Raw genomic sequence first — 12946 nt, forward strand, 5'->3', positions numbered from 1 at the left:
AATACCTTCCACGTGATGTTGTAGAGTCTGATGGTGGACTCCTTCTTGTCAGCCTGCATCACCCGGATGACATCTTCTGAGTACCTCGCTTCCCTCAAGAGCAGCCCTTCAAACGCCAAGCGGTTAGGTTGAGCCACTGGGGCTCTGGGTGTAGGATTGTCCCTTGACTGAGGGACACCTTCTCCGGAGGAAGCCGCCAAGGGTCCGTCGTTGAGAGGGCTACGAGGTCGGAGAACCATGGCCTTCTTGGCCAATAGGGAGCGATGAAGATTACATCCGCTCTCTCGGTCACAATTCTGCGAAGGACCCGCGGGATCAATGGGATCGGCGGGAACGCATAGAGTAGCTCCTGAGGCCAGGGGCAACGGAGAGCGTTTGTGTCCTCTGCCCCCCGCGATGGGTAGCGCGTGAAGAATCGGCGTAGCTGTGCGTTCTCTGGGGATGCAAGGAGGTCTACCTGTGGCTGGCCGAACCGGAGACAGATGTCCCGAAACAGAGCGGGGCTGAGGCGCCATTCTGATGCGTCTATCGTGGTGCGGCTGAGATAGTCCGCCTGAAGGTTGTCCTTCCCCGCGATGTGATCCGCCTTGAGGGATTGAAGGTGGGATTCCGCCCACCTCCCAAGAAGAAGAGCCTCCTGCATCAAGGTCCTGGACCTTGTCCCCCCTTGGCGGTTGACATGTGCCTTTGCTGACACATTGTCTGTAAGCACTAGTAAGTGTTGTCCCTGCACCGTCTGAAGAAAGGCCAGAAGAGCTAAGCGGATGGCCCTGAGTTCCAGAAGATTGATACTTGACCTTGCTTCTGTCGTGGACCATCGCCCCTGAGCGACCTGGGAACCCAGGTGCGCACCCCAGCCCGTCAGACTGGCGTCTGTAGTCATAATCAGTGGATGTGTGTCCAAGAAGACGCATCCGTTGTCCAGAGCCGGGGATAGCCACCAGTGCAAAGACCGGCGTACTGACAGGGGGACCCTGATCTTGGATTTGGAGGCTGCTGTCCTTGCCCGCTGATAGGGGAGTAGCAGCCATTGAAGGCTGCGGGCATGAAGCCGAGCCCAGGGAACTATGTCTGTGCATGAGGCTAGTTTCCCCAGGAGACGGGACAATTCTAGCTTGGGAGCTGTCGGATCTTGTAACAGATGCCGAATCAGAGATCTGAGGCTGTCTTTCCTCTCCTGGGAGAGGAACACCTGTCCCACCTGCGTGTCTATGACTGCGCCTAGATGATTTATGCGCTGTTGAGGGACCAACTGACTCTTGGGCTCGTTGACTAGAAACCCATGATTCTGTAATATTTGCAATGTGAGAAATACATTGGTTCTGGCTCTGTCGTAGGACGAGGCTTGTATTAAAATATCGTCCAGATAAGCCTGAATTCGAATTGGTACGGACCGCAGGTGAGCTATCAAGGCTGCCAGAATCTTGGTGAAACTGCGCGGGGCCGATGCCAGGCCAAATGGAAGGGCCCAGTATTGTAGGTGACGCCCCGCGTAGCTGAACCTGAGGTACCGCCGGTGAGCTGGCTCTATAGGTATATGAAGGTACGCCTCGGAGAGATCGATTGAGGCTAGGAAGTCTCCGGGTCTTATTCCCTCCAGGATAGATTTGAGCGTACTCATCCTGAACTTGCGGTACACTAAATGGGTGTTCAGGGATTTTAAATTTAGGATTGCTCTCCATCCCCCCGAGCGCTTCGGAACCACGAAAAGAATCGAGTAAAATCCCTGCCTCCATTGCTCCCGAGGGACGTCCTCCACAGCATTGATCTCCAGAAGATGCTGAATGGCGATCTCCATCAAATTCCGCTTGCTGAGGGAGCTGGAGACAGGGCAAGGCACGAAGCGGCTCGGAGGGCGGGAGAGGAACTCCAATGGGAGGCCGAATTCGATGATATGAAGAACCCATTGGTCTGTCGTACTGCGAGCCCATTCGGGGAGAAACAGGCTCAACCTCCCCCCAATGGGAGCTATCAAGCGAGAGTCACTTTTGGCGGCGGAACTGACGTCCGCCAGTTCCACGAAAGGGCCGTTTCTGAGGGGCGAAGGGTTTGGATTTATCCCTGTAGGAACCTCTATCTTGGGGACGAAAGGAACCCTGTGAGTAAGGTCTTTGACTGGGACCCTCCTGGAAAAAATTACGGGCCGGGGGCCTGCGATAGTAGGGGGTAGCCCTGCGATCAGCTCGTCTAGTAATGGAAGGAAGGACCTTCCTTTTGTCCCTGTCCTCCACTAATAATGGTTCAAGGGAAGCACCAAATAATTTAGGCCCAGAGTATGGTGTAGAAGCTAGACGCCATTTGGCCTTGAGGTCAGCTTGCCAAGGCTTAAGCCACAAAAGGCGACGGGAAGTGACTGAAGAAGCCATAGCCCGCGAGGCAAATTTGGCAGCATTTAACGTGGCATCCGAGGTGAATTGAGTGGCAGCTATTATCTTATTTAGGTCCTGATGGACTCTGGCCTCCTGGGCTGGTAAGCGGGACTGAAGCTGCTGGAGCCATAATAGAGATGACCGTGAAAAGAATGAGGCCGCAGTAGCGGCCTGAATTGCCCAAGCTGAGGCCTGGTGAGCCTTCTTGAAAGAAGAATCAAACTTACGGTCTTCCGGCTTAAGTCCCTCAGAAGTGTCCCCTGAGATGAAAGGAGACGAAGATGAAAGCGCTGCCACAGGGCCATCGACTTCGGGAACCTGCAAAAGACTAGTCAGGACAGGATCCATGTTGTAATTTCTACGATCGTAGCCACTAGGAGTAGGAAAAGAAGTTGGATTAGTCCATTGTTTACGAACCACATCAGTGAAAAGTTTTGGCGCTGGGACAAACAGTTGTTCAGTTACTGGTTCAGAAAATATGCCTTGACTGGAGGAAGCGGCAGAAGTTGATGGGACAGAATCAGTGTCAACTAGGCCCGAGGTGACTTTGGCCTTGTGAAGCAGTGATTTAAAAAGTCCCTGGGGAAAAAGGCCGGTAAAGGCTGGCACATCAGGAGCAGTGGATTCGTCATCCGATAAATCCACTTCCCTTTGAGGTTCATCCTCTAGTTCTATATCAGCACTGCCTCTAGATCTAACAGGGGAGTGATCAGGGGACCCTGTAAGACTGGCATCAGGGGACACCCTTGATCTTCTGGAATGAAGGCTCTCAGAGACAAGAGAGACAGAGCGATGCTCTCTGATGCCCGCTTGGATGCCATGAGAAATGGCCCTGGCAATTAATATCTGAACTGATTGTGGAAGGTTCTCCAGATCTGACTTAGGTTGATTACTTGGTGGAGGATCCTGAACAGGGATAGAGCAATCAAAGGGGTCCCCCTCCTGTCTAATTGGAGAGCCATGAAGGCTGTCCTGGCGTTCTGGAGAGAAGGCTCTTGTCAAGTCAGCCTCCTCTGCAACCCCTGAATCAAGACCGGTATCCGGGTTTGGCTTATCTCCATGGGTATGTGAAGTCAGATCAGAATCATGCTGATGAGACGTTTTTGTATGTTTTGATTTTGAGGAGGCCTTACGGCCAGAATCAATCTTGCAAGATGACTGGTCTGCCATAGCGATGGATAAGTTGTGTCACAGCAGGAATCTGCACACAAATGAACAACAGTAAGTATTATCATTATCATTATTTTGAAAAGAGGCAGTATAATCCATTGTAATTTCCCAGATATCTTAAATCAAGGATAAATTAGGAAGTTCGCTGCAATCCAACCACCAAGGAAATTTTCTTTTTTTTTTTTTTTTTTTTTTACTGTTATGCTGAGAGATAAAATGGCTGCCCGGGAACAAGTCTCCAGGGTCAGACAAAATGGCCGCCAATAGTTGAAATATTCTTTAAAATAACCAAAAATCCACAAAGGGACCCCAGACCTACTCCAATCGTCCTCTCCCCTTTTTTTTTTTTTTTTTTTTTTTATATATATGGGGCAAGTGCAAAGCTCACCAAAGAAGGAGATCAGGCAGGTCCCAGCAGCCGATGGAAGAAGCGCGCGGAAATGGCGGCTAATTAACGGCTGCAACAAAGATGGCGGCACGGAAATTTGGCGGGGAAGTGTCAGACACCCCCCACGCCAAGGCAAGAGCAGCGCAGTTGAAAACGCCGTCTTCCCCGATCGCTGGGAAGAGCGGCGGCAGCAACAAGCCGGAACGAAGCCTTTGGGCAGGCAGCGGCTTCTGCGGCTTCTCCGACCTCCAGCTGATCGACGCTGAGGCGGAGACTGACAGCAGAGCGGGGCGGCGAAGAGGAAACCCAGGTGCCGGTCCCCGAAGCGTCGCGATCTTCGCGCCCCTCAGCTGATGGGCGCTGAAGTCGGCGGCTGTCAGGGGAGCGCGGCGGCGGCGTTTCCAGCCCAGGAGGACTGAAATGGCCCGCACGCACAGCGCTAAGAAGAATGGGGGCTGAAGGCAAAGTCACACTCACGTCCCTCTGATGATCGAGAGGCAACGGAGGCAGTCGTCTGCGTTTAAAGTTGAAGCCCCCAACAACACACACGATCTCCAATGTCTGTCAGAAGTGAGAGACTCAGCGAATGCGACTGGTCAGAACCACTGAGTCGAATAAACTGGAAGGAAGGGAGGCCTGAGTAGGCGTGGCCAAGTTTATCCGACTCAGTGATTGGCCAGACGAGCTGGATCATCCCACTTCTGACCCACTCCGCATCCCAGTGGGAGAAGATTTGGGTCAGAAATGTTAAATTTACGCAAGCACAAAATTTGAGAGAGAATTTTTATAAAATGTTTTATAGATGGCACTTAGATCCTAAAAAATTATCATGTATGTACTCTAATTTGCTAGCTAAATGTGAATGTAATGATGCAACCTATTATCATATATGGTGGACCTGTAAGAAAATCAAGGCATTTTGGATAAAAATTTGGTGGGTGATGCAGAATATTCTGAAAAGAAGGTTGAAATTTACTCCTCAATTGTTCCTATTGGGTATAACTACGGACTGTACAGTATCAGAGACTAAATTGATTTTGAATCTAATATCAGCAGCTAGGCTGTTGGTAGCGCAATATTGGAAGAAGGACTCTTTGCCTACTATTGAAGAGTGGATACTGAAAGTAACGAACCTAGAAGAAATGGCGAAAATCTCAGCGTACTTGAAGGACTATACACAAGAAAGATATGTATCGGAATGGAGAAGATGGCTTGACTATATTCAAAATAAGTATCAGACAAGAAAATATCAAATAGCTTATGAATGAACGTTAAGTATTAGAAGTATTATGTTATCTATAGTGGAGTTAAGGTTTCAGGGGGGGAGTTAGTAGTCTGAGGATAAGTAGGTTAATCTATTTTATGATTGTTAAATGAAACACCTTGTATTTTGCTCTGGGAAGTCTGGGGGGGAGGGTGGGATGAGGGGAGGGAAAGGGTGGGGGGAATGGGGGGGAAGAAAATTTTTGTTTTTTTGTAAAACTTTTCAATAAAAAAAAAGATAAAAGCATTAATTTGTGTTGGAAAAATATGTACTCACTTTTCCTCTTCAGTTTTGGGTGCTGAAACCTTTAAAAGAAATTTTCTGCGATGTTGTGCTTCTTCTAAGAGATGTTCATCTTTGGGAAAGATTCCCTCCATTAAATCCATTGTGGTTTTTATTTTCACATTTGGGTCTAAAATTTCTGCTAATGATTTATCCTTATCCACTATTTCTCTAGCTAATTCTTCTGATTTCCAGTCCTCAATTGTCTTTTCTTTGGCTCTCACGTAGTTAACTGCATGGGTGGATATGTCATTCTCCTTTATGTTCCTCCCAAAGCTTTCAGTAGGTTGCAAAGAAGAAAGGTTTGATTTGTTCTCAAGCTCAGTTTCCACACCTTGTCTCGTATAAGCATAAAAACGTGAATAGGACTGTTCAGAAGTGCTAAGTGTCTTGATTTGGTCTTTTTCTAAGCCGCTTGGTAAAGTAGGAGGCTCTATTGTGGTCCCAAGATTCTGCCTGCTTGCCTTCTCTGTATGGCTCTCAGAATGTACAATCTTGATTGGAACCATTTTTACGGTTGTATTGTTATCCATCACTCTTTCAATTCTTTAGAAAAAATTGTAAAATAGCACATTATATGTATTATATAAACACTGTTCACTCATAATAGCCTATTTATGAATTTATGAATGAGTAACTTATCACATTTTATCTTTCACATTCCCATGTATATTTTAAATATCTTTATTTAACTGAGCACTAGCTATTGTTACTAACGTTATAAAATGTACAAAGAACTGCACTTGACTGAAATTTCAAAGATATTTAACATGCTTTCTTCTTTTAAAAAAAAGAGCAAAAAAAAAAAAAGCTTAAATGTACTGACTGATCCCACATATATATGAAGAAACATCTACTTTGTTCAATGACAATTCTTTCCAATAATGTGTAAATTATTATTGTAATCTAAACAAGGTTCTCATTGTTTATAAGAAAGTTTTCTAAAATTTAAGCTATGTTCATTATATATAAGTGAACAATTGAACAGCAATGTATAAATCAGTATGAAACTTGAATTGGCATATGAGACATAACATCTGCTAAATCTGTAGGTATGACTAATGAAGGTTACTTCACTTAAGGCATTTATTATAGCAATAGCAATAGCATTTAGACTTATATACTGCTTCACAGTGCTTTACAGCCCTCTCTAAGCGGTTTAGAGTCAGAATATTGCCCCCAACAATCTGGGTCCTCATTTTACCCACCTCAGAAGGATGGAAGGCTGAGTCAACCTTGAGCCTGGTGAGATTCAATCTGCCAAACTGCTGGCAGCCGGTGATCAGCAGAAGTAGCCTGCAGTACTGCACTCTAACCACTGTGCCATCGCAGCTCCTATACTTAAAGCTGGTAATTGGGACTAGAATTTCCATCACTAAGTGATGAAGTCATAAAGAATGACATCATGTGATTCGCAAAGGCAATTCAGAGAGCCCCCATTGCTGTTGTTAAGCAAGGATCATGTCATTAAGCAAAGACCACACATGATTGTGATTTGTGAATTCTTGACAGCTTCCACAAGCAAAGTCAATGAGGAAGCTGGCAGGAAGTTGCAAGTTTTTGGCATCTTGCAAACAGGCCAACAGATGGGTAAGTGCTACAAGGTCTGGAAAGGCAAGGAGTGGCTGCCAAGGTGCAGCAGAAGCATGGCCAGATGGAGAGATGGTTGCTATGAGTGCAGGAGGACATCCAGTTAATGAGCATGGCTGGGCAAGGAGGAGCGATTGCTGAAGCCTGGCATAAACATGGCTGGGCATTCCTGCACTACGGAGTACAGGCAGAGGTTACTGCAGGCATGTGCAAACTATGTAGTACAAGGTCCCTGGGATCTTGTACTGTTGAGTTCAAGCTCCTCAGGAAAAAAAAAAAGGAGGAGACGGGAGCAACTTGCCACCTTCCTTGCCACCCTCCCCATTGACTTACTTGTAGGAAGCCCACCAGAAAGGTCGCAAATGGTGATCATGTGACCACAGGATACTAAAACCATTGTAAATGCAAGCCAGTTGCCCAGTGTACAGATTGTGACTGCATAACTGCAGGGATGCTGGGGCGGCTGGAGTGAATATATTGAGGATTTTAACTTGGGTCTTCCCAGATACATCTATTTCTTTCTTGGCTTTACAAAATATGAATAATGGTCCATTTGTATTATTCACAAATTAAAATTCAGTGTGCAAGATTTTGAAGGGCAGCAAATCAAGAGCTCTATACCTTTATATAAAATTCTGCTAACTTGTACCAATGAAGAGCTAATTTTCTTGGCAGTTGTTTTACTTGTTTTTGATATTAAATGTCCTTTATTGTTGGCTATAATGGGAAAGTAATTGTTGTATTAGATGCTGTATTTTATGCTGATCTGCCTACCAAGGGAACAGAAATGTTTAGAAACTGTCTAAGGCTGTCTTTGTTTCATTTTAGGAAGTCCTGTTCTGCTGGCAATAAAATTAAGTCCAAAGAACTGTCATTGTAATATAGGGTTCCCTGTAGCCACCCTCATCTTCTATCCTATAAATACAATTGTTCACTTAGAGAAGTTAGATCTAGAGATTAAAATTGTTTTGCTAACTATTCTGGCAACATTGATAGCAGTTTTCAACCATTCATAAAAATAACTTTTAGATTTCCATAGTGAGAAAGATATGAACCTCTGGTTTGAAAACATCAAAATATGTTTGTAATAGTTTATATAAGACCAGATACATGCATTCTGTTTTGTTTGGATTTTATTAACATAGCCATATATATGATACACAAAATAGTCCTTGGAAAATAAGTTTTAGGATAATAAGGGAACTTGCAATTACAGCATATGTTCATATCTTGTGCTTTCTATTCTTTAATTAGTCTTAGAGTTATTGGTTGACTATACTTATTTTCAAGAGCTGTTAATTAGATTCACTTGTAAATTAAGCATGTTGTACTGAACTCAGTTTAAAAGCTGAAATAAATTGTATATAATTTCTGTTGGGATAAAATAATGTGGTTCTAAAACTCTCTAGAAAGCTTAACATTAAACTGCTAAAACCATATAGTGACAGTGCCTGGAAACCTTAATATTCAATTGGTGAACAAATCCAACGATAAAATATGTGACAAATATTTAACAGTTAGTGTAAAGTGGCTTACCGTGTGGAATTTTCATCCTGAGCAGCCACAGGTGGCTTATCAGTCAGCTTTGGTGGAGCAAACTGTGGTGAAGGGGATCTTGATGCTTCCATTCTAGATTTTAGATGGTAACGATAAGTTGAAGGAAGGGGGGGTTCAGATTTGAGATGTCTTTTTTCTTCTAAATGCTGAAAAACATTTTCTGTGGATGCTAACTGCCCAGTCTCTGGCAGCTCTGCACTTACAAATTTTCCAGAAATTTTTGTGGGAACCTGAGAAGGTGATGAGCTGCCTACAGCTATATTGTTAGAAGCAGGGGAAGACTGATCTAATCTGTTGGGCACTGTCAGTAAAGATTCTGAAACAAGTGAAGCTGAAAAACTATCTTCTCTTCTGTGTTTCTTATCTCGTTTGGGTGCGGGTGGCCTCTGAGGAAAAGAGCCATGTTTCTTATTCAGGAGTACAGAATTTCCCTGTAGATTTTCTTCTGCTTTGATATGTGTTAAACAGTGCTGAGTCTTATCTGATATTTGTAGTCCAGAAATCACAAGAGGCAAAGAACCATAATCTTTGCTTTTCTCATTTACATTTTCCTGTGAATATCTGTAATCACTGGGCAATGTCTCAGATCTACCTCGGCTCCGCTGTGATGCAACTGTGGCAGGTCCTGCATGAAAGGACCTTGCAGATACTTTGCACTTGTTTCCTGAACTGTAGTCCTCCTGAGCTGTGAGTTCTCTCAGACAGTCTTCTGAATACTCTTTATCAGATGATCTGGGGAAAAAGAGAGATGGGAGAATTATTTGAGCATCAGTAAGTAGGGTACAGTTAGTAAATATATTTCTGGGTACAGTTAGTAAATATATTTCTATTATTAGTAATAGTAATAATTTCTATTATTCAATTATGTCTAAGCTTACAGTATTCCATAATAAAACAAATGTTTTTGTAATAAAACTGGCTTTCAAAAAACTGTTGTCAAAAATTAAGATTATGTAGAATCACATTTTGTGACATGATACTTCAGTTTCTTTGCGCACACACAGAATTTTTATTTCCTTTTCATGTGAACTAAATGAGGCTACTTGAACAAAATTATGCACAGCATATTTTATCTCATTAAATCTATATTCATTAGATCTATATTCAAACAAAATGTTCATTTTTCCTCCTCCTTTAAAACACTGCAATAAATTGTATTAAAAATCAGTTAAAAATTTAAATTAGAAAAAAATACTGATATAAATATAATACAAAGAATAGCATGTAGAAGAGAGGAAATGAAAATATTTTACAAAATATTGGAGTTGTGTAGAAACAAATCCCCACCCACTCACGGTCAAAAGTGAACAATGCTTGCAAAGGTATGTTGACTAACAGAGGGATTTTCCTTCTTTTAAAATCCCTGACACAATGGGAATACAATTTTTAAAAAGCAAATTTAAGCATCCAATTTGCAAGGGGCAGCCTATTAGAAGTGGGTATCTATATTCCTACACTAGCATAAAAAGTACCTACAAATCATGGATTGTTAATTTGGCCATTTTCCTGGCATCTGCAGAGTTAGTAGTTTTTGAACATATTTGCAAACATAAGCTATTATCGCTTACATCTGAAATTCTTAGGATACTTGGTGCAGAATTAATATATTATACAATACAATTTTGATGATCAGATTATTCAATATTGAAAAAAAATCCTTATATGCAGACATTATAAATCAAGATAGATTTATATTTCAAGGATTCTTCCATATAAAGTCTCCTTCAATATATAGATGACAGGTACTAGAAGTTTTACTTTATTTTTTATTCTAATTTTTTTTATTTTGAAAACATTAAAAACAAGACACAAACACACAACATTTATATACATATCACTTTTCCCTACAGCTACTTCAAAGTGATCCTTTCTTACTATTTACATCTATTCACACATATTTTAACTTTATCTTATTCAACAATTTATTTTCCATCATTCTTTCTTTCGTCTAGATTGTACTTTGATCTTCCACATTTTTTCTCCCCTCTTTCCTTTATTCCTCTTTCTCATTTTTCCTATTCTCCAACCATTCATACCACCTACATCACACTTTGTAATATTCTGTATCCTCTTTCTCCTTGATTTCTTTTGTTAATTTGTCCATCTCTGCGCACTCTAAGATTTTCCTAATTAAATCTTCTTCTGATGGTAAGTTTTCCTTCTTCCAATTTTGCGCATAGACTATGCGGGCTGCTGTCAGTATATGTAATATTAAATGATGTATTTCCTTAGTATAGTTTTCTGTGGAAATTCCTAGAAGTTTTCTATGGAAATCCCTAGAAGAAACTTCTGAGGGAGAACCTCAGAAGTTTTACTTTAATATAAAATAGGATGCATTTCTAGAATTATACTTTATTCAAATCTATGAGATAAATTGGTTCAGACCCAAAATTTAAAGAAATTATAAATGATAAAGGGTTCATTTTTAAAATTTCCCTAAGTACACAATAAAACAAATAGCAAAAAAGAAATACATGAAAGAATGAATGTGAGATAAAAGTAATTGTTAAATAATTTGTTTGGAATTTAAATGTTTTCCTATAAATAATTCATGAAGTATTTCATATAACAAATAGAAGGGTTTCACTTCTTTCTTTTAAAACTATTATTTTGTACATAAGTTTGGAAAGGATATAAACATTATTAATTACTTTTAAAAATAATAGCGATGGCAGTTAAAAGCATTTAGAGGACATAGCTGAAATACTGAAATATGCATGAGTTTCACTTAACCGAAAGCAGCTTTTTGTGTTGCTTTGTTCCTCCCTTTATACTGAACCAGCCAGGTCTTTCTTTTACATTCAAATGAGGTAAAAATGGTTAATTTTTCCAAAATAAAGTATAATAAGGAATGTTGCCTTAGTTGCTTTCATGAAGACACAATTCCCATTGTGGAAATGTAGTTAAGTTTGAATTCCTAATTGATTTGTGTATGTGAAGGGAAGGCAAAATGTGCATACATTTTGGAATATTAAATAGAATTTTGATGATATGAATGCAGATATTAGATGGTCAAAGTATGTTGTAAGAATTAACCCCAAGTAGAAATACCTGTGAGTCTCAGAAAGAAGACAGCTTTGCTCTTTAATTAGAGGAGGTTGGAGAGATACTGTAAGTTTAGGAAAGAAGCTGAAACAGAGAAGCAGGACACTTAGGAATTCTACTTGTAGCAGAGCTACTTACCAAGGTTAGGTATAAGTCAGTACAGTAAAGACAGCAGTTAAAAAACTAGGTCTATGGAGTTTACTTATCTTTTTGAAAAATTCTAGAAAGCCATTGTTTCTTACAGCTATATAAAAATTATTTAGATATTTACTCTAATAAACTTTGAAACATTGTCATTGAAAATAAGGCTGATTAATAGTACCAGGAGCAATGTTAGAGTGAAACAACAGAAATCTTAAATTGTGATTGTGGTTTGTTTATGGAGTGCATATGTGGCTTGTTTAGCATGTTTGTGAACAATGCATTTTTGTTGATCACAAGAATACCACAAAAGAAAAGATAGCAAAATAAAAGCAGGATTGAGAAATCAGTTTGTTAAATGCATTTAGAAAGCAGCTGCAGATTTTAATCAAAAGGCTAGGAGAGATGATAATGAAAAAATTTTTGGGAAGTGTGTTGTGACTTTTTCGCAGGAAGACAGTTTAAAATAAAAAAAAGGTGATTGTATATTTGCTGATATAAAAATGCATATGACTGTTCTAACAGATTTGAGTGAATGACTTGAGGAACACTTTATGTAAACATGGAGTTTAAACTTGGTTGTTGAATGCATAAAAGGTATATAGGTATTCCTTATTTAACAACCACAATTGGAACCAGCAAATTGGTTGTTAAACAAAGCGGTTACTAAATAAAACCATGATGTGCTTATGATCTTACTTCAGTTTTGTTTTACAAACCTGCTAAGGTCATCAATACGAGGATTGGTTATAAAGTTACCTGGTTATAAAGTTTCCTTTTCATTAAATAAGGCAGTTGTTAAACAAGGACTATCAAGGACAATAATAAATGCATGAGAATGGAATATGTAACAAATTGGTCAACATTAAACAGGAGTAATTTAAGAATGGGTGAAGTCCACTTGGTCCTTACTATATTTTATGGATAGAGGCAAAAACAATACTTGTATTGACATTAAAGATGTGCTTGTTGGGGAAGTGACTGCATGTGATGTGAGAACCCAAATGAGTTGCAGTGATTAATAGTATGATGCAATAAGGAATATGGATCTGAAAATTAATTTGTCAAAAACTAAGGTGTTTGACATGGATAAAGGATGGAATAATTTCAAGTTGTGTACAAATAATAAAAAAAGGAAGT

The 12946-nt window shown here is 40.7% G+C and overlaps 1 protein-coding gene across 9 annotated transcripts in view; it reads right to left on the reverse strand.

Moving 5' to 3' along the window:
- Nucleotides 1–12946, reverse strand: part of SHROOM2 (shroom family member 2) — a 162454-nt gene that overhangs the window by 17243 nt on the left and 132265 nt on the right. For 8 of the 9 annotated variants that reach the window (XM_034435676.3, XM_087871449.1, XM_034435656.3 and 5 more), the window contains exons 6-7: nt 8600–9352; nt 5468–6019 (exon numbers count right to left, since the gene is read on the reverse strand). In XM_034435676.3, the coding sequence (XP_034291567.2) occupies nt 5468–6019; nt 8600–9352 (1305 nt within the window). The remainder of the gene's footprint in view (nt 1–5467; nt 6020–8599; nt 9353–12946) is intronic. The other variant, XM_087871448.1, reaches the window with a different exon arrangement.

The sequence above is a fragment of the Pantherophis guttatus genome, chromosome 5 (genome assembly GCF_059756535.1).
Source record: "Pantherophis guttatus breed Tessera chromosome 5, ASM5975653v1, whole genome shotgun sequence".
Classification (NCBI taxonomy): domain Eukaryota; kingdom Metazoa; phylum Chordata; class Lepidosauria; order Squamata; family Colubridae; genus Pantherophis; species Pantherophis guttatus.